The sequence below is a fragment of the Ascaphus truei genome, chromosome 20, assembly GCF_040206685.1.
Source record: "Ascaphus truei isolate aAscTru1 chromosome 20, aAscTru1.hap1, whole genome shotgun sequence".
Taxonomy (NCBI): domain Eukaryota; kingdom Metazoa; phylum Chordata; class Amphibia; order Anura; family Ascaphidae; genus Ascaphus; species Ascaphus truei.
The window spans coordinates 31,783,075-31,805,202 of record NC_134502.1 but is presented as its reverse complement, the minus strand read 5'-3'; the positions used below and the strand labels follow the sequence as shown (position 1 = coordinate 31,805,202).

The 22,128-nt window shown below is 44.9% G+C and overlaps 1 protein-coding gene across 1 annotated transcript; it reads left to right on the top strand.

The window, feature by feature from the left end:
• Positions 1-1,424: 1,424 nt before the first annotated feature.
• Positions 1,425-16,456, top strand: LOC142470861 (vitelline membrane outer layer protein 1 homolog). Its single transcript, XM_075577658.1, has 3 exons — positions 1,425-1,795; positions 14,974-15,086; positions 15,945-16,456. Exons 1-3 carry the CDS (start codon positions 1,631-1,633, stop codon positions 16,324-16,326), a joined length of 660 nt encoding a protein of 219 aa, XP_075433773.1. The 5' UTR covers positions 1,425-1,630; the 3' UTR covers positions 16,327-16,456.
• Positions 16,457-22,128: the final 5,672 nt, after the last annotated feature.

Genomic DNA, 22,128 nt, shown 5'->3' with positions numbered 1-22,128 from the left:
GATTTATCTAATAACATGTGGTTGTGGCAAGAGGTATGTGGGGAGGACGACTAGAGCCCTTAAGGTCAGGATGTTAGAGCATTTAAGGCTCATAAAATTGAGAGACACTAATCATCAAGTCTCAAAACATTTCACTGAATGTGGTCAGGGAGGAATTAATAATTTTTCCTTTTTGGGGATTGAATCAGTTATTTCTAAATCTAGAGGAGGTGATCATATCAACCTTCTGGACCGTAGGGAGGCGTATTGGATCTTCACTCTCCAAACGCGCTTCCCTATGGGCTTGAACATTGACTGGCAACTAACACATTTTTTGTAAACATTTTTGTGATAGACGTATTATGGTGTAATTAGTTGGTAATACAGATTAAATAAGACAATTGTCATTATATTGGACATTATATTCTTATCATTATAACCTTTGAACCTAAGCCTTATCATGCAAATATTATGCCAATATGTAAGCTTAAATTGTTCTTTGATGTATCTTGTGGATAATACTTTATATTTTATAATGGTTGTATTTCCCTGGTTCCTATGATTTAGGTACACAATCTGTGTTATGCAGTATGTATGTGTAATATGTCTTTAAATTTACTTTTCTTGCACATTTTTTTAATCATGTCTAGAGGTTTTTAATTTTAAATTTTTATTGTATATAACTTAGTTGCAACACAGCTAGTTTTTTAATCCACCTTGTTCATGTTTTTTCTTGATATAATAGTACCCTTTATTAAGCATTAGTTTAGTTTAATATAGCTTTATTTCGTTTAAATATGCTTGTCCAGTTAGCAGCAATGTATTTTGTTCTGCTGGAATGGTCAATAAAGATTTGTTATTGTGTTCCTATGTTTGCCCACATCCAAGATGGCCACACTGCCTTTGGTACTTCCTTTTGCCCTTAGATCGGCACTGAGTCGCTCTGTTATGACGTCATCAGGTTCTGATTTTTGGCGCGAAATGGCCCACAGGTAAAAGGGTATATAATGGATGTTATCACATTGTGTTTTATCCTTGAAAAAGAACGCTGCGACGTTCGAAATGCATTGGATGGGTCTTTTGTCACATTAAAGTGCCCTTTTAATCATTTTTTTGTCCTGGGTTCTTCCTGCTCCTATATTCAGCACTCAATAGGTTAAGATGTTTTAAAAAAAAATTCTCATACGGAATCTTGTGGTCAGTGTGAAACTAATAGTATACATTGTTATTGGTATCAGGGGCAACCTGAAACCAAGTTGTATGATGCCCATTTTAGTGATAAGACTTGTTTTTGTAAGTTCCTAATGTTCCTGAGATAAGGTACGTGATGGTAACAACAGAAAAACAAGTATGTAAACAAGTACATCATTTAGTTGGCAAAAGCGAGTTCGCTGAGACAGTGATGTATATCTCTTCGATCTAAGGGTATAAAACGTAGCTGTCGCAGGATACGCCACTGCCTTCTCAGATACTCGCCACCTTGAATAGAAGTATTTTGTATGCTGTATCCTTGCCGAATCGCTGAGCTGATTGAAGAAATAAAGATTGCTGATTTGAACTGCAAACCTGATTCCCGATTATTACATTGCCGAAGTTTTTCTCACCGTTGACATCTCTTGACATTTCCAGTTGAGTTCCTCAAGACCCCACCATGATGTTCCAGGCGGTCTCATCCCTCCTCCTCCTCCCTCTCTTCTCAGTCGGACACGGGACCTATGACATTATCATCGGTGTCTCCAACGGAGGTGAATGGGGTGAATGGGGGCCACTTGAGACTTGTCCCGATGGTTCCCGTGCCAGAGGATTCTCTCTCAAGGTGAGATAAATATCTATAATAATAATAATATTATTTCTTGCATGGCAATGTTTGTGCTTCTGTATATGGGATTGTGATGGCACAATATTTAAATTGCCCCGCAGAACTTACAATCTAATTTTGCAGGTTGTCACGGTAGACTCCTGTAGCGGGTAGGATCTCGGTGGCCGGAACAGCAGGAGCGTAGTAGGGATCACAATCAGAGGTCCGAGGCAGGTGGCAGATAGCGCAGTCAGGTAACAAGCAGAGGTCGGCAACGAGGAGACTGGAACAGGACAGGGGAGCAGGGACAGGTCTGGGAGCAGGGACTGAGAACGGGGAGCAGGGACTGAGACCAGGGAACAAACAGGGACAAGCCAGATTACCAGCAAGGGCCTTTACTGCGAACAGAATCAAATACAGGTACAGGAACAGATCAGGATCAAAGACAGGCATGTGAATAGGAGTCTGACATGAACAAAGGCAAGGGAAGAACTGGAAGGGAGGTTTATATAGGCAGGCTGAGATGTAGAGCACAGGTGCAGAGGTGTCAGGTATCAGGTTCTAGAATGTTCCTCAGTTTAGCAGCAGCAATCCCGGTGGACAAGTATAGGTACTGCAGGCTAGAACAAGACATTGAGAGTGGTAGCAGTCCCGGTGGCCAAGCATGGGTACAGCAGGCTAGAGAATATGACACAGGTGTGAAAGCGTAGAAATAAAATCAATAAGTCAAGGGTTCAAAGTAACAACGTGAGTTTATCTGTACCAAGGCACAATTGGGAGAAAAGAATTAAAAAAAGAGCTCAAGCCTCTGAAAACATATTGCTTGGTATCACATTTTTATACATTTTGAAAATGAGTAATACGCCCTTTAAGGGGGCTGGCTTAGAGATAAAAACTATATGAGGACTTATACAAAAAAACGTATTGTTATCTAAATATGCTGCATACGCTATATTCTTATCCTATAATTTACCATAATGTGGGCCTTTTGACCTTGTGACATATAGGAGTTACTGTGTTCAGCCCTGTGTGTCCTGTAGCTGTCAGATAACAGAACCTAAGGTCAGCAGAAATATCTAAGACAGGAAAAATCTCTTACGATTGCATTTTCAATTCTTGCATGACTTGTAGGAATTACACAAGGGTGAGTTACATCTAGAAGTGATACTCTGCAGAATCATACATTACAGTTCATACACAAATAAACGGATAAGCATTCATACAAGCAAACACTCAGAAAATGGCGGTTAGGCCAAAATGGAGGTGATGATAGCCACACACATTATCTCAATCTTCACACAGGTACAGTCAAATATTTTAACTTATGCCAGGACTAGTTCAGAGGCCAGCTAATTACTGTAAAAATCTACTTTATAACTGTGATTTATACTTTTTACTCTCTGTATTTAGAAGTAGCCGATACTCCCTTTCCTGATATTAGATAACCCCCTTTCATTGTCCATATTAGACACTATGGGGGTTGTGAACAAAGCTGTGATACAGTAAGTGTTTTTAAGTGAGATAAACGCCTTATTGGCACATTTTATGGTTCAACTTTTTTATCAATGTTGGTGTTTTGGTGGTTAAAAGCCTTTTAAGCGCAATACTGCAGTTTTATCACTGCTTTGTGAATCGCGCTGCATGCAATTTTGCACCATAAGGCATTTATCTCACTTAAAACCCCCTACAGTTTCACTGCTTTGTGCATAGCCTCCCTGTGAGTTTACATGATACCGGAAAGCAGACACTCTGGGGGCTGCGCTAAGCAGCGAGCTTTTGCGCCCAATTGGGAAATTTTGACTCAGCCATTACAAAGTGAAGCGAAACGCTTCAGGTCAGAGCTGGGAAGGGAAACCTTACCTATTAGAGCTCTCAGACCTGGGTCCCGCTCTCCTCTGAGCTCCAATGCCTGACGTGCAGCCTTCTGAAGATAGGACGTGGAAGGAAGGAGTTCCAGGCGCTACAGCCAGTGACAAACATCAAGGTACTTCCGGGTTCGTAGAAAAAAAACTTTATTGAAGCCTTCACAAACACACGGCTACACCACGATCTCACCTCAACGCGTTTCACGCTATAGAACAGCGCTTCGTCTTGGAGTGGGGAGACGTGGTCTGAGCCTGCACATTTAAAGTAAAAAAGCCCGCGAAAACGAACTAGCATATTAACCCATGATATACATGACTAATTATCAATATCCAGCATACAGCAAATATTGCTCATTAGACTCAATATATGTTCAGACATTAGCTCACACATAATTATATTACTAATAATGCCAGATATGCAGTGTTGTAGTAAAGTATTATCAGGGATATATAAAAAGCAACCTTTGCAACATTTAACCAAAAAAACTGACATTTTGGACTATATTAGGAAAAATATAATAAACTATAAGCACAGTTTATTAAAGTAACTGTATCAGCTATATCTCAGTGTCATATTCATATAGCACATAGAGAATAATTAAACTGATTCAAAATATATATATATATTTGTCCGAGAATAACAGGGGGACAGGGAAGGGGGTGGGAAGGGGGCTGGGGCAAATGTGAAAAGGAAGGGAAGAAAAAGGGGAGAAAAAGGGGTGACCGCAAGGGCAGAGCAGAAAATACACTAAAACTGTAAATCATTAATAAAATAATCAATGATTTAATCTAATTTGGTAATATTGAACAATAAAACAGAGTCGTATAATGTACAGATGTCCAAGGAAACAGCGCAGGTCCCATTCAACGCTCAGTCCATTGGGCCGCAGTGTTTTTAGCGCAAAGATCCAGCGTGCTTCTCGCTGGTGCAAGAGTTTAATTCGATCGCCTCCCCGTGGGGGTAATGGGATATGTTCAAGTGCTATACACTGTAATGATCCCACTGAAACCAATGGACAAGTGTTGAAGTGTATTGATACTGGAAGCAGCGTATCCTTATTCCGTCTCAGCCTTAAATGCTCTAGAATACGAATGTTAAGGAAAACAAAGCAGGCAGAAGCCTGAGTTAAGCAACGTAACGCTTTGTGTTATCCTGTTATTTGTCTAACTAACCCTAGAAGACTGTGTCGTGAAGAGCCGAGACAGACGTCAGCGCTACAAAAGAGGGGCGTTTGTCACAGTATATATGTGTATGTATGTCTTTATTTATATAGCGCCATTAACGTACATAGCGCGTCACAGTGGTGATACACGTGACAATCATATAAATAACAAATAATACAAATAACACGTAATGGGAATAAGCGCTTCAGACATAAAAGTAACATTTAGGAAGAGGAGTCCCTGCTCCGAGGAGCATACAATCTAATTTTTGCAGGGGGCCCAAACATTGTAGTTCTGTATTTGAGAGGAAGGAGGGGAGCTGAGAGTCATATTTACAGAATAGGATGTTATAAAGTGACTGAATACATAGATGAAAGTATAAGACGTAAGGTAATAAGTATGACACTCAGATAGAGGTACCAGTAGTGCAATATGCGGACACATGAAGGAGCTCTATATATGATAATACAGCTCAACCCCCTTATAACGCGATCCGCGACAACGCGAATCCGCCTATACCGCGATCTGAGGGTGGCTCCCAATTTTCGTACTTAGGAATACTTTGCAACACGATTATTGGTGTCTTAAATACTTTATTGTACAATGCATACAATTATACATTATCTCTAACGCGATCCGCTTAATACTCGATGTGATTCTTTGGACCCCACAAGCACAGCGTTATAAGGGGGTTGAGCTGTAGTTAGAATTGTTCATTGGAACAAGACTTGTTATGGATCGAACCCACATGTTCAAGAATCCGGCGTCTAAGTTGGAGCCGGTCCTTGCCCAACTATATGACCCCACAGCCACAGGTAACCAGATAAATGCCCCCCCATGGTCTGGCAGATGATAAAATGCCGACTCATATTCCTTGGTGTTATTCCAGTTGTTAATACCATACGCAGATTAAACTTCCCAGAGACACATGTGGTTTACTCTGTCAAATTCCTCAGTTTGATCTAAGCATAACAGGGAAAAGGGAGACCAAAAAGCGCACCAGCACAAACGGAGCAGGAAGAACCCAGGACAAAAAAATGATTAAAAGGGCACTTTAATGTGGCAAAAGACCCATCCTATTTTCCATATTGATCTAAGCATAAAACATATTTCTCTAATTTATGAGCTTTCCAAACCTGGAAAATCTCTCTTACGTGTATAACTGCGTTGGTGATATTACGCCCTTTAATGCCACAATACTGAGCCTTGCAGATTAGGTCCCAGATACTGTACCTCTCTCAATCTATTAAACACAATTCTTGCTAAGATTTTCCTCTCTATGTTCAATAAAGAAATTGGTCTCTAGTTCTTTCTATCGGCTGGATCATTCTTTTTATGTAACAGAACCAGAGGAGACTTGCACATGGACCCGGACATCTTACCTTCCTGTAACATTATGTTACAGACTTTAGTCAAATCAGGAACTAACAAATCACTAAACAATTAAACAAATTCTGCTGTTGAGCCATCTGCCCCAGGGGTTTTATTCTTCTGTAACCCATTTATTACATCCCTGACCTCACTATCTAGTACTTCCATTGTCAGGTTGGGTTCTTCTACCTTTGTTAATTTAGGAATAATGAATGTATTAACATAACTATCCATTTCCTTTTTTCTCCCTATTGCGGTCCTTAAATAAATCTGCATAGAAATTACTGACTATATCCAGCATTTCCTTACTCTCTGTTCTATAATTACCACCAGAGTTACAAAGCCCATAGATTAGTTTTTTTTCCACCATAACAGCTAAGAAAGGGATCTAGTGAAATATAAGATTTCCGTAAGGAAGGGATCGGGTGAAATAAAAGATTTCCGTGAGGATGGGATCTGCCGAAATATAAGATTTCTGTGAGAAAGGGATCTGGTGAAAGATAAGATTTCTGTGAGAAAGGGATCTGGTGAAATAGAAGATTTTGATGAGCCAAATCTGACACCTTTATCATACACTAGCTGATATACCCGGTGTTGCCCGGGATTGCAGGGGCGGGGTGCGTGAAGGGCGGGGTGGGAAGGGGGGGTGCGTGAAGGGCGGGGTGGGTGCGGGTGGTAATGGGCATGGAGGGGGGCAAAGTGCGGGGGGCAAAGGGCGGGGAGGGGGTGGGGTCAAAGGGCGGGGGCAAAGGATGGGGAGGGGGTGGGGGCAAAGGGTGGGGAGGGGGTGGGGGCAAAGGGCGGGGAGGGGGTGGGGGCAAAGGGTGGGGAGGGGATGGGGGACAAAGGGCAGGGAGGGGGTGGGGGAAAAGGGCGGGGAGGGGGTGGGGGCAAAGGGCAGGGAGGGGGTGGGGGCAAAGGGTGGGGAGGTGGTGGGGGGCAAAGGGCGGGGGTGGGTGACAAAGGGTGGAGGTGGAGGGCAAAGGGCGGGGGTGGGGGTCAAAGGGCGGGGAGGGGGGCAAAGGGCGGGGAGGGGGGCAAAGGGCGGGTGGCAAAGGGCAGGGGGTGGGGGGCGAAGGTCAGGGGGCGAAGGGCATGGGGTGAAGGACAGGGGGTGGGGGGCAAAGGACAGGGGGTGGGGGGCGAAGGGCAGGGGTAGGAGGTGGGGGGCGAAGGGCAGGAGTAGTGGGTGGGGGCGAAGGGCAGGGGGTGATGGGCATGGGTAGGGGGTGAAGGGCAGGAGTAGGGGGTGAAGGGCAGGGGTAGGGCATGGGGGGTGAAGGGCAGGGGTGGGGGGTGAAGGGCAGGGGTAGGGGGGGTGACGGGCAGGGGTAGGGGGGGTGAAGGGCAGGTGTAGGGTGGGTGAAGGGCAGGGGTAGGGGGGGTGAAGGGTAGGGGGGGGATGAAGGGCAGGGGTAGGGGGGGTGAAGGGCAGGGGTAGGTGGAGGTGAAGGGCAGGGGTAGGGGGGGTGAAGTGCCGTGGTAGGGGGGGCAGGGGTACGTGAAGGGCAGGGGTAGGGTGAAGGGCAGGGGTAGGGGAGGGGTGAAGGGCAGGCGTGGGTGGGGGTGGAGGGCAGGGGTAGGGGGGGTGAAGGGCAGGTGTACGGGGGGGGGTGAAGGGCAAGGGTACAGGGAGGTGAAGGGCAGGGGTAGGGGGGTGGTGAAGGGCAGAGGTGGGGGGGTGAAGGGCAGGGGTAGGGGGGTGAAGGGCAGGGGTAGGGGGTGAAGGGCAGGGGCAGGGGGGGGTGAAGGGCATGGGTAGGGGGAGGTGAAGTGCAGGGGTAGGGGGGGTGAAGGGCAGGGGGGGGTGAAAGTGAGGCACAAATTGTTGGCAGGAGTAAAATGTCCCTCTCCACACACACACACGACGGGAGTGACAGAGTGGGACTGGCGCATATCCGAGGAGGCTGCTTGCCCCCCCAGCGGCCAGGGAGGTAGCGCCGCGGAGGAAAGGGAGCGCCGGGGAGGTAAGGGAGCGCCGGGGAGGTAGCGCCGGGGAGGTAAGGGAGCGCCGGGGAGGTAGCGCCGGGGAGGTAGCGCCGGGGAGGTAAAGGAGCACCGGGGAGGTAGCGCCGGGGACATAAGGGAGCGCCGGGGAGGTAAGGTAGCGCCGGGGAGGTAGCGCCGGGGAGGTAAGGTAGCGCCGGGGAGGTAGCGCCGGGGAGGTAAGGGAGCGTTGGCGCCTTGGTAAGGAGGTCCGCGCTGCGCTTCCCCTCTGTCCGGGAGCCGGTGCAGGGCGGCGCACGTGATGGTGGGGGTGGGGGGGCGACAGAGGGATTGTGAGTGTGTGTGTGTGTGTGTGTGTCTCCTTTGGCCCGTCACTCCGCCTCAGGCCAATGAGAGGTGTGCGGTGTCGGGCGGGCCAAGGGAGCAATCTCATTGGCCTGAGGTGGAGTGACGGGCCTCAGGTCCAATGCTATTGCCCCTAGGGACAGAGGACAAACAGACAGACACGCATACAACGGTTTGAGAAATATATAGATAGATATACATATACATATGATACATATCTATCATAATGAAGTAGTTTAATTTTATCTTTAAAAACCTTTATATCTCCCTGATCTATTCATTTACCCTCATTCAGCGGCGAGTAAAGCTGGCATAATCCCCGTCTGAAGAGTTGATATTTTTTATAATTATTGTGACTTTTCCTGTTTGCTAGTGTCCTTACAAACGAGACTATATTCCGTTTTATCCCCTCCCACCGATCCGCCAAATCTTCATAAAGTCCTTGTAATGACCTCTGGTCCTCATAAAATATTCTAAATAGATCTCGTGTCTCACTATGTTCAAAAGTAGAGATGTTTAATTTCCAGCTGACTTTACCCATCCTCAAGGTATCATTGATATTCAGGGTGAATGATAACATTAAATGGTCTGAAAATTCATCAGGAATTATATTAATACCTGAAGATACCATATTTTTTAAAATATATAAATTGTCAATTCTGCTCTTGCTTTGGCCGTTAAAGTAAGTAAACCCAGGTACTTCAGCATTATGTTTAATATGAATATCTTCTAAGTCTGCTAGGAGGAGTTATAGAGAGGGGTTATATGGGACAATAGGAGGAGTTATAGGGAGGGGTTATATGGAACAATAGGAGGAGTTATAGGGAGGGGTTATATTGGGCAATAGGAGGAGTTATAGGGAGGGGTTATATGGGACAATAGGAGGGGTTATAGGGAGGGGTTATATGGGGCAATAGGAGGAGTTATAGGGAGGGATTATATGGGGCAATAGGAGCAGTTATAGGGAGGGGGAATATGAAGTAATACGAGGAGTTATAGGGAACGGTTATATGGGGTAATAGGAGGAGTTATAGGGAGGGGTTATATGGGGTAATAGGAGGAGTTATATGGAGAGGTTATATGGGGTAATAGGAGGAGTTATAGGGAGCGGTTATATGGGGTAAAAGGAGGAGTTATAGGGAGCAGTTATATGGGGTTATAGGAGGAGTTATAGGGAGCGGTTATATGGGGTAATAGGAGGAGTTATAGGGAGAGGTCATATGGGGTTATAGGAGGAGTTATAGGGAGCGGTTATATGGGACAATAGGAGGAGTTATAGGGAAGGGTTATATGGGGCAATAGAAGGAGTTATAGGGAGCAGTTATATGGGGTAATAGGAGAAGTTATAAGTAAAGGTTATATAGGGCAATTGGAGAACTTATAGGGAGCAGTTATATGGTGTAATAGGAGGAGTTATAGGGAGGGGGTATATGGGGTAATAGGAAGAGTTATAGGGAGCAGTTATATGGGGTAATAGGAGAAGTTATAGGTAAAGGTTATATAGGGCAATTGGAGAACTTATAGGGAGCAGTTATATGGTGTAATAGGAGGAGTTATAGGGAGGGGGTATATGGGGTAATAGGAAGAGTTATAGGGAGCGGTTATATGGGGTAATAGGAGGACTTATAGTAAAGTGATAAATGGACCCAAATAATCAAAATGAATACTTTGGTTTTTAATTACTTTAAAATTCATTTTTATTTCACAATTTCACATTGAACGGTACAAATGTGACACAATTTGTGCCCTAAAAGATCTAAATCTCCAACACGACACAACTGTTTTTAGACACATAACAGGCTCCCCCCCCTACCCCCAACTCTCCCTCCCAAGTACATTCCGATTGAATGTAGACAAACTGGAGACTCTTTATTGGGAAGCTGAGGAGAAGCCTCAGTATCTACAGCAGGTAAACTGGACATCATTGAGGGCCGTGTCTTCTCCGCGTCCTTGGGGCCTCTGCACCTGGGTGCGGATGCCACAGATCCCGTATCTGCAGGACTGGCTCCAGCCTCCGTATGACCGCCTAAAGAGTCCAGATCCCTCGATTTCCAAATTGAATGAGCACTTAAACATGATGGTGTTGGCGGCAGTGTCGTCACCGACCCCCTGAGGTAACTCTACTTGCAAGAGCAAGGCGATGAGTTTGCCATGGGGAGACCATCAGCTGCGAGAGAAGAAGGAGGATGTGGTTAGTGGTGAAGAGGAAACGTCTGGAGGTGCTTTTTGCAGAGGAGACCTAACCTGTAGGACGGGCACAGGACTTAATGTGAGGTCTGACCAATTATCTATATAGGGGCATTTCACTTGTCCTAAGTCCTTCTGGGGATTAAAGGGGATCTCTAATAGGGTGATAGTAGAGGGCATTTCTAAAAGGTTGAGAGTAAAGGGGATCTCATATAGGGTGAGAGGAAAGGGGATCTCATATAGGGTGAAAGGAAAGGGGATCCCTAACAGGGTGAGAGAAAAGAGATTCATAATGTGTAAAGTGGTATAACCCCCTCCTCTCTTAGTGATACCCCTCTCTATATACCCAAACACCCCACATTCATCCCAGCTGCATTAATGTCCCTCCCTATACACCCCAACATTTTTCTCTATATACTCCTCCATATACACCCCAACATCCTTTCATCCTAATATGTTTGAAAAGCTCTTTACATGCGAAGAAGAGACCTGTGAGGTTTTGCAAGCTCTGTACATGTGAAGAAGAGACCTGTGAGGTTTGAAAGCTGTAGATAATGTTATGTGAGACCCACCTTCCTTCAGTAGACTGGATTATAAATTCATTCCGATTGTTGCTACAGTGTGTGCAGTGCAGACGTATCCCGTTCAGAGCACCAGTTGTACCTGAATTAGGAGTATCAGTTACAATGCATCCATTTCATCTATACTACTCATAATCCCTAAACCCATACCTGTCATTAGGTCACTTTGCCCCTACGTGGGACTGACCTTTTAACCTATTAAACACGTCCCTGTCATTAGGTCACTCTGCCCCTACGTGGGACTGACCCTTTAATCCATTAAACACGTCCCTGTCATTGGGTCACTTTGCCCCTACGTGGGACTGACCCTTTAACCCATTAAACACGTCCCTGTCATTAGGTCACTTTGCCCTTACGTTGGAATGAACTTTTAACCCATTAAACACGTCCCTGTCATTAGGTCACTTTGCCCCTACGTGGGACTGACCCTTTAACCCATTAAACTCGTCCCTGTCATTTGGTCACTTTGCCCCTACATGGGACTGACCCTTTAACCCATTAAAATCATCTTTGTCATTAGGTCACTTTGCCCCTACGGGGGACTGACCCTTTAACCCAAGTAATGTAATGACAGGGAGAGGGAGACAGGGAGAGGGAGACAGGGAGAGGGAGACAGGGAGAGGGAGACAGGGAGAGGGAGACAGAGATGGAGAGGGAGACAGAGATGGAGAGGGAGACAGAGATGGAGAGGGAGACACGGAGACAAAGACAAGGAGAGAGAGACAGGGAGACAGGGAGAGGGAGACAGAGACAGGGAGACAGAGACAGGGAGAAAGAGACAGGGAGAAAGAGACAGGGTGAGGGAGACAGGAAGAGTGAGACAGGGAGACAGGGAGAGGGAAACCGAGACAGGGAGATGGAAACCAAGACAGGGAGAGGGAGACAGAGACAGGGAGAAAGATACAGGGAGAGGGAGACAGAGAGACAGAAACAGGGGTGTGGAGACAGAGACAGGAAGAGGGAGACAGGGAGAGGGAGACAGAGAGAGGGAGACAGGGAGAGGGAGACAGGGAGAGGGAGACAGGGAGAGGGAGACAGGGAAAGGGAGACAGGGAGAGGGAGACAGAGAGAGGGAGACAGAGACAGGGAGACGGAGACAGGGAGATGGAGACATGGAGATGGAGACAGGGGGGGAAATGAAACAGCACAACATGTGCTGCTTGGGCCAGTCGCCAGTGGGCAAAATCGGTTCGCCCCTGGCGACCGGATTTGTCGACCACTGTATATATATATATTCAGCACTCAATAGGTTAAGATGTTTTAAATAGTTTTTTCATAAGGAATCTTGTGGTCAGTGTGAAACTAATAGAATACAATAGTATTGGTATCAGGGGCAACATGAATTCAAGTTGTATGATGCCCTTTTTAGTGATAAGACTTGTTTTTGTAAGTTCCTAATGTTCCTGAGATAAGGTACTTGATGGTAACAACAGAAAAACAAGTATGTAAACAAATACGTCATTTAGTTGGCCAAAGCGAGTTAGCTGAGACAGTGATGTATATCTCTTCGATCTAAGGGTATAAAACGTAGCTGTCGCAGGATACGCCACTGCATTCTCAGATACTCGCTCCCTTGAATAGAAGTATTTTGTATGCTGTATCCTTGCCGAATCGCTGAGCTGGTTGAAGAAATAAAGATTGCTGATTTGAACTGCAAACCTGATTCCCGATTATTACATCTCCGAAGTTTTTCTCACCGTTGACATCTCTTGACATCTCCAGTTGAGTTCCTCAAGTCCCCACCATGATGTTCCAGGCGGTCTCACCCCTCCTCCTCCTCTCTCTCTTCTCAGTAGGACACGGGAACTCTAAAAAGTTCATCAGTGTCTCCAACGGAGGTGGATGGGGTGAATGGGGGCCAGTTGAAATGTGTCCCGTCGGTTCACATGCCAGAGGATTCTCTCTCAAGGTGAGATAAATATATACAGTAATAATAATATTATATCTTGCATGGCAATGTATGTGCTACTGTACAGGCAGTCCTCGGTTATCCGACACAATGCGTTACTCAAAATGGCGTGTGATAGCGAAATGTTGTAAAGCGAAACACGTTTTCCCATAGGAACACTGTTTCAATGAAAGGTTCTGTTCCTGAAGGCATTTTTAATGCTAAAATACACAAAATATTTTATGCAGCCAATAAGATACACAGCACACATAAATTATATAGTGCATATACCGTATTATATATATATATATATATATATCATAATGTATAATATAATATAAAAATATAATATATTATATAGTATAATATATATATTATGTACACATAAACAACTTTGCAAAGCGTCGTAAGTGCGTTGGATTAGCCGTTTTGGCGTTGTAAAAATTAACATAGGTATGCATTGCACAGCGTTGGATAAGCCATTCGTTGTAAAGCGAAGCGTTGTAAAACGAGGACTGCCTGTATATGGGATTTTGATGGCACAATATTTAATTGCCCCGCAGAACTTACAATCTAATTTTGCAGGCGCAGTCATATATTTAATCTTATGCCAGGACTGCTTCAGAGACCAGCTAATTACTGCAAAAATCTCCTTTATATATATTTATTTTTTATGTAGTACGATGGTATTTTTAGCGGTGTTTTAAATGATTTATTTCGGGGGGGTTGCTCTTTGCTTTATAATCGTGGCTTCTTTTTGGTATTTCGATTTTGTCTGATGGTGCTTACTTTCAGATTTCAGATATTGATTGATGTGTTTTGTTTGGTGTTTGCTTTTTAATAGTGGTTCATTTCTGCTGTTTTGAATTTGAATGATTGTGTTTATTTGGAGATTTATTTTATTCATTCATGTTTTGTTTTGGTGTTTTAATTATTAATTCTGGTATTTATTTTAGGTTGGATTAATTGATTGGTGGTAATTTTGTTCTGCTTACTTCTTTATTGTTTTTATTTTCTGATTGTTTTGATGGCATTGCATCATGTCTGTAATTGTTTATTTTTTTAGGTTGATCATTGACTGGCATAGTGTTAAATGATGCCCATATTATATGGGCATGATGTACCCACTGTGCCATTCAATTGTTTTATTGGCAGTTGTTATGCATTTAGTTAGCCATGTGATGTGTTTTATTTTGCAATGTAAGGTTTTTTATTTTGGCCTGTTTTTTTATTCCTTCACAATTTCTTGCTATAGTGGTAAATAAATCATGCCCGTATTATATGAGCATGATTTACCCACTGTACCAATGAATCGGTGAATGGTAGTTGCCTGGGGAGGGTGGTTAGGTCTCCTGGGTGGGTAGTGGCAGATGGTAGGCTAACCCCTTAATTACTACTGCGGTTACTAACCGCTAAGGTGATTAAGGGGTTAGGGACATTAGATTGTCTTTTTTTTATGCACTGTATTGTTTGTGGCAACGGAGGACATGGACGGATGAGGATGAGGACAGCCTTAGAAGCAAAGTGACCTAATGACAGGGACATGTTTAAGGGGTTAAAGGGTCAGTCCCACGTAGGAGCAAAGTAACCTAATGACAGGGACGTGTATTATGGTTTAAAGGGTTAGTCCCTCGTAGGGGCAAAGTGACCTAATGACAGGGGCGTGTTTAATGGGTTAAAGGGTCAGTCCCACGTAGCAGCAAAGTGACCTAATGACAGGGATGTGTTTAATGGGTTAAAGGGACAGTCCCACGTAGGAGCAAAGTGACCTAATGACAGGGACGTGTTTAGGGGTTATGAGTAGTTACATATGAAATTGATACATTGACACTGATCTTTCTGTTACAGTTGGTAGAGACGCATGGGATCAGTGAGAATAAGGCTCTGACCGCGATCCGACTGTACTGCGTTATCGAAATCAACGATCTGAATGAAACTTTAATCCAGTCTACTGAAGGAAGGTGAGAAAGTCACAGAACATGCACAGCCTCGCAGGTCTCTTCTAAACATGTACAGAGCTTCCCCAAACCTCACAGGTCTCTTCTTCACAAGTACAGAGCTTTCCCAAACCTCACAGCTCTCTTTTTCACATGTACAGAGCTTACCAAACCTCACGGGTCTCTTCTTCCCATGTACAGAGCTTTCTAAACCTCACAGGTCTCTTTTTCACATGTTCAGAGCTTTCCTAATCTCACAGATTTTTTCTTCACATGTACAGAGCTTTATCAAACCTCACAGGTCTCTTTTTCACATGTACAGAGCTTACCAAACCTCACGGGTCTCTTCTTCCCATGTACAGAGCTTTCCAAACCTCACAGGTCTCTTTTTCACATGTACAGAGCTTTCCTAATCTCACAGGTTTTTTCTTCACATGTACAGACCTTTCTCAAACCTCATGGGTCTCTTCTTCACATGTACAGAGCTTGCCAAACATATATTAGGATGACAGGATGTTGGGGAGTATAGGGAGGGGTGTATAATGCAGTGAGGAGGGCAGCAAAATGTTGGGTGTATAGGGAGGTAATTAAGGCAGCTGGGAGGATAGCAGGGTGTCCGGGTATATAGAGAGAGGTATCACTAGGAGATTAAGGGAGGAGGTCACACCACTTATAGATTTAAAATCTCCTTTACTCTCACACTATTAGAGATCCCCTTTACTCCCCAGAAGGATGTAGGACAGGGGCGATGCCACTATATAGATAATTGGTCTGACCTCCCCTAAAGTCATGTGCCCCGTCCTACAGGTCAGGTCTCCTCTGAAAAAACACCTAGGAAGATTTATTTTCACTACTAACCACGTCCCCCTTCTTCTCTCTCAGGCGGGGCACGTGGACCTCTCCTTCATGGTGTCTACACGGCAACCTCAATGCTTTCTCCTTGAAAGTAGAGCACCGTCTCGGACGCGGTGACAAAAGTGACATTGCCACCACCAACATCCGGTTTGAGTGCTCAGACAATCGGAACAACCTTTCTTATTTGCCTACAGTGGGGTCAGACGAAGAGTGGAGCCTGACCTGCAGATATGGGATCTGTGGCATCCGCACCAAGGTGGGGTCACCCCATGGACACGGAAAAGACACGCTCCTCAGTGATGTCCTGTTCACATGCTGTGCCAAGAGTCTTCTCTCTTCTCAGCTTCCCAATGAAGGTCTTCCAGTTGGTCAACATTCAACTGGGAAGGTCTTGGGAGGGAAGAGTTGAGGGGGTTTAAGTCTGTGACATCTCTAAAAATATCTGGTGGAGTTGGTTGGAGATGCAGATTTTTAGGTCCCAAAGTAGAGGGACATTTGTACTGTTCAATTTGAAATTGCAAAATAAACTTGATTTTCCATGTACTGCATTTGCCTGGCTATAGGGCGACCCTGAATACACGGTGACCCCCTCATTTCAGTAGTAGCAGGAGAGAGATAAGTTTACAAATACTCTGCATCTCTCTCTCTCTCTCTCTGTCTCTGTGCCTCTGTCTGTGTCTCAGTCAATCTGTCTCTCTTTCTGTCTCTGTGCCTCTGACTGTGTCCCTCTTGCTCTTTCTGTCTCTGTGTTTCTCAGTCTGCACCATCCCGACTCTTGTGTTTTGCTCTAGTATATCTTTTCTCTATCCCCTTTTGCAGCGGTGGGATTAAAAAAATTAATAACCGGTACTTACCTGGGCGTCTAACAGCATCTCCCGGCATCTATTTCCCTTCTCAAAATGGCCGCGCAGCATCACAGAGTGCTGCATTGCCATAACGTCACGTAGTGTCTCCTTGCCATAGCAGCGGACGCCACATGACGTGGTTACATCACGTGGCGTTCCCGTTGGCATGGCAATGCGGCGCCATTTGACCAAATTGAGAGGGTTTGCGGGGATATAGATGCAGGGAGATTCTGTCAGACGCCGCCCGCCGCCTTCCGCCTGCCGCCCGAACAGGTGAACGAAGGTAAGAGAATCAAGCACCGGTTCGGCGAACTTGTGAAATTTTAGTAACAGGTTCGCACGAACCGGTACGAACCAGCTGAATCCCACCGCTGCTCTCTGGTGTCTCAAGTCCTCTGGACTGATGGGTGGGGTAGGTGGAGGCGCATGGACATACAGCCGACCATTATGCAGGACACTCACAGACTGAGCAGTGCTCTCCACACAATAAAATGCAATAAGGTTTGAACATTTGGGGTAGGCAATGACATTCAGATCCCTATGCCCTTCTCTATTACCCCCAAAGCAGACTGAGACCCCCGAAGAGAGGTTTGCTACTCGAGCTGTGGGGTCATTGAGCCGGTCCACCAAGGATACCAAGCTGTCTGAATCTCCACCTTCCGGGGAGCTATTGAGGTGTGTGTCTGTGTGTGTGTGTGTGTGTGTGTGTCTGTGTGTGTGTGTGTGTCTGTGTGTGTGTGTCTGTGTGTGTGTGTGTGTGTGTCTGTGTGTGTGTGTGTGTGTGTGTGTCTGTGTGTGTGTGTCTATGTGTGTGTGTCTGTGTGTGTCTGTCTGTGTGTGGTGTCTGTGTCTGTCTGTGTCTGTCTGTGTGTGTGTGTGTGTGTGTGTGTCTGTGTGTGTGTCTGTGTGTGTGTCTGTGTGTGTGTGTGTCTGTGTGTGTGTGTCTGTGTGTGTGTGTGTGTGTGTGTCTGTGTGTGTGTGTGTGTGTGTGTGTGTGTGTGTGTGTGTGTGTGTGTGTGTGTGTGTGTGTGTGTGTGTGTGTGTGTGTCTGTGTGTGTGTGTCTGTGTGTGTGTCTGTGTGTGTCTGTGTGTGTGTGTCTTTGTGTGTGTGTGTGTGTGTGTGTGTGTGTGTGTGTGTGTGTGTGTGTGTGTGTGTGTGTGTGTGTGTGTGTGTGTGTGTGTGTGTGTGTGTGTGTGTGTGTGTGTGTGTGTGTACAATAAACAAACAGAAGCCCAGAAAAAGCACTCAAGCGTATCCAAAAAGATGAAATGTATTATATCAACATCAAAAAATAGTCACACAATTACATATAAAGTAGCTGAGGATAACCCCGAGTACCTGAACTGACTACCTGCAAGATGTTAATAATAAGATATAAGAAAGACAATCTGTCTACGGATGTACCCAATATGCCCTGCCAATAATTTGATCAGCTATTATATATAATGTGACAAAGCATCAAAAGGTATCAGGTGAAAATATATTTCACCTTACCTCTTATAAACACCGTCCGGTGTAAGTAGCGCTATAATGAACACAATACCCCCTAACAATGTGCACCTCAACATGTAATTGCAGAGGAAAAAAACCTAACTGAAGTTGTAATTGCTCATATAAGAAATGTGTAGGGGGTGTAACACAGAACGCAGTCTCTTGTGCAATAAGCCCTGTAATTAGGGATTGTAAATTCATGCCGGTCCATTACTCTCCTCACGATATGGCTGAGATATATCAAAATACTTCCCAGAAGATTCCCCCCGTCCGAGGACTAGGCTTAGTAGCTGTCAGCAGCATGAATATGTTTGCACTGGTGCAGCCAACACTGAGAAAATAGCTGGGGGTCTCCTCTCTCTACTCACGGACACCGCTGATTGTAGAGCGATCTGAGACACACAGATCCTACTAGTCCCAGGGAGCAAAAACCAGGGAGTCAAACGGAGGGCAAAGAGAAAGCCTGTCCTGCGCTCTGGCAGTTAGCTCCAGCACCCGTAGGTGTCAAATGGGGTCACAAGGAATGGAGCAGGAGAGTGTGATGACGGACCTCAGGATAGGTCAGAGCTGGGAAGGGAAACCTTACATATTAGAGCTCTCAGATCTGGGTCCCGCTCTCCTCTGAGCTCCAATGCCTGACGTGCAGCCTTCTGAAGATAGGACGTGGAAGAAAGGAGTTCCAGGCGCCACAGCCAGTGACAAACATCAAAGGTACTTCCGGGTTCGTAGAAAAAAAACTTTATTGAAGCCTTCACAAACACACGGCTACACCACGATCTCCCCCTCAACGCGTTTCACGCTATAGAACAGCACTTCGTCTTGGAGTGGGGATACGTGGTCTGAGCCTGCACATTCAAAGTAAAAAAGCCCGCGAAAATGAGCTAGCATATTAACCCATGATATACATGACTAATTATCAATATCCAGCATATAGCAAATATTGCTTATTTGACTCAATATATCTTCAGACATTAGTTCACACATAATTATATTACTAAAAATGCCAGATATGCTGTGTTGTAGTAAAGTATTATCAGGGATATATAAAAAGCAACCTTTGCAACATTTAACCCCAAAAAAATGACATTTTGGACTATATTAGGAAAAATATAACAAACTATAAGCACAGTTTATTAAAGTAACTGTATCAGTTATATCTCAGTGTCATATTCATGTAGCACATAGAGAATAATTAAACTGATTCAATATATATATATTTTGTCCAAGAATAACAGGGGGACAGGGAAGGGGGGGGGGAGGGGAAGGGGGGAGGGCAAAGGTGAAAAGGAAGGGAAGAAAAAGGGGAGAAAAAGGGGTGACCGCAAGAAAATACACAAAAACTGTAAATCATTAATAAAATAATCAATGATTTAATCTAATTTTGTAATATTGAGCAATAAAACAGAGTCGTATAATGTACAGATGTCCAAGGAAACAGCGCAGGTCCCACTCAGCGTTCAGTCCATTGGGCTGTAGTGTTTTTAGCGTAAAGTTCCAGTGTGCGTCTCGCTGGTGCAAAAGTTTATTCCGATCGCCTCCCCGTGGGGGTAATGGGAGATGTTCAAGTGCTATACACTGTAATGGTCCCACTGAACCCAACGGACAGGTGTTGAAGTGTATTGATACTGGATGCAGCATATCCTTATTCCGTCTCAGCCTTAAATGCTCTAGAATACGAATCTGAAGGAAAACAGAGCAGGCAGAAGCCTGAGTCAAGCAACGTAAGGCTTTGTGTTATCCTGTTATTTGTCTTACTAACCCTAGAAGACTGTGTCGTGAAGAGCCCAGACAGACGTCAGCGCTACAAAAGAGGGGCGTTTGTCACAGTATATATGTGTATGTATGTATGTCTTTATTTATATAGCGCCATTAACGTACATAGCGCGTCACAGCGGTGATACACGTGACAATCATATAAATAACAAATAATACAAATAACACGTAATGGGAATAAGCGCTTCAGACATAAAAGTAACATTTAGGAAGAGGCGCCCCTGCTTCGAGGAGCTTACAATCTAATTTTTGCAGGGGGCCCAAACATTGTAGTTCTGTATTTGAGATGAAGGAGGGGAGCTGAGAGTCATATTTACAGAATAGGATGTTATAAGGTGACTGAATACATAGATGAAAGTATAAGACGTAAGGTAATAAGTATGACACTCAGATAGAGGTACCAGTAGTGCAATATGTGGACACATGAAGGAGCTCTATATATGATAATACAGCTCAACCCCCATATAACGCGATCTGCTACAACGCGAATCTGCTTATAGCGCGATGTGAGGGTGGCTCCCAATTTTCGTACTTATGAATACTTTGCAACACGATTATTGGCGTCTTAAATACTTTATTGTACAATGCATACAATTGTACATTATCTCTAACGCGATCCGCTTATAACTCGATGTGATTCTTTGGACCCCACAAGCACAGCGTTATAAGGGGGTTGAGCTGTAGTTAGAATTGTTCATTGGAACAAGGCTTGTTATGGATCGAACCCACATGTTCAAGAATCCGGCGTCTAAGTTGGAGCCGGTCCTTGCCCATATATATGATCCCACAGCCACAGGTAACCAGATAAATGCCCCCCCATGGTCTGGCAGTTGTTAAAATGCCGACTCATATTCCTTGGTGTTATTCCAGTTGTTAATACCATACGCAGATTAAACTTCCCAGAGACACATGTGGTTTACTCTGTCAAATTCCTCAGTTTGATCTACACTACCGACACACTTTATTGAAGTGTGGTCGGTACCGCAAGCCGGGAAATCTCCCGGCTTGCTAGTGGCCGCCCCTCGGCGTGCCGCGTGTCATAGACGCGCGGTCACGCGTCATCGGGAGCGTGCGCCCCCTGCACGCGTGTCCAGGGGCTCCCCGAGGGAGCCCTGGTGTCCCGCGATCGCGGGACAGCGGCAGGGGGTTCCGGGGGACCCGGCGGACCCGGCAGCGGTAGGGAGAGCGCCCCGATCGGAGGGCGCTCTTCCGCTGCTTCGGCGTGCGCCCGTCACACTCGGGCGCGCGCCAGGCTACTGCTGCGGCACAGAACGGGCAAATGCTCGAATAAACTGTGCCGCAGCAGTAAGCATAACAGGGAAAAGGGAGACCAAAAAGCGCACCAGCACAAACGGAGCAGGAAGAACCCAGGACAAAAAAATGATTAAAAGGGCACTTTAATGTGGCAAAAGACCCATCCTATTTTCCATATTGATCTAAGCATAAAACATATTTCTCTAATTTATGAGCTTTCCAAACCTGGAAAATCTCTCTTACGTGTATAACTACGTTTGTGATATTACGCCCTTTAATGCCACAATACTGAGCCTTGCAGATTAGGTCCCAGATACTGTACCTCTCTCAATCTATTAAACACAATTCTTGCTAAGATTTTCCTCTCTATGTTCAATAAAGAAATTGGTCTCTAGTTCTTTCTATCGGCTGGATCATTCTTTTTATGTAACAGAACCAGAGGAGACTTGCACATGGACCCGGACATCTTACCTTCCTGTAACATTATGTTACAGACTTTAGTCAAATCAGGAACTAACACATCACTAAACAATAAAACAAATTCTGCTGTTGAGCCGTTTGCCCCAGGGGTTTTATTCTTCTGTAACCCCTTTATTACATCCCTGACCTCACTATCTAGTACTTCCATTGTCAGGTTGGGTTCTTCTACCTTCGTTAATTTAGGAATAATGAATGTATTAACATAACTATCCATCTCCTTTTTCTCCCTATAGCTGACCTTAAATAAATCTGCATAGAAATTACTGACTATATCCAGCATTTCCTTACTCTCTGTTCTATAATTACCACCAGAGTTACAAAGCCCATAGAATAGTTTTTTACCCACAACAGCTGAGAAAGGGATCTG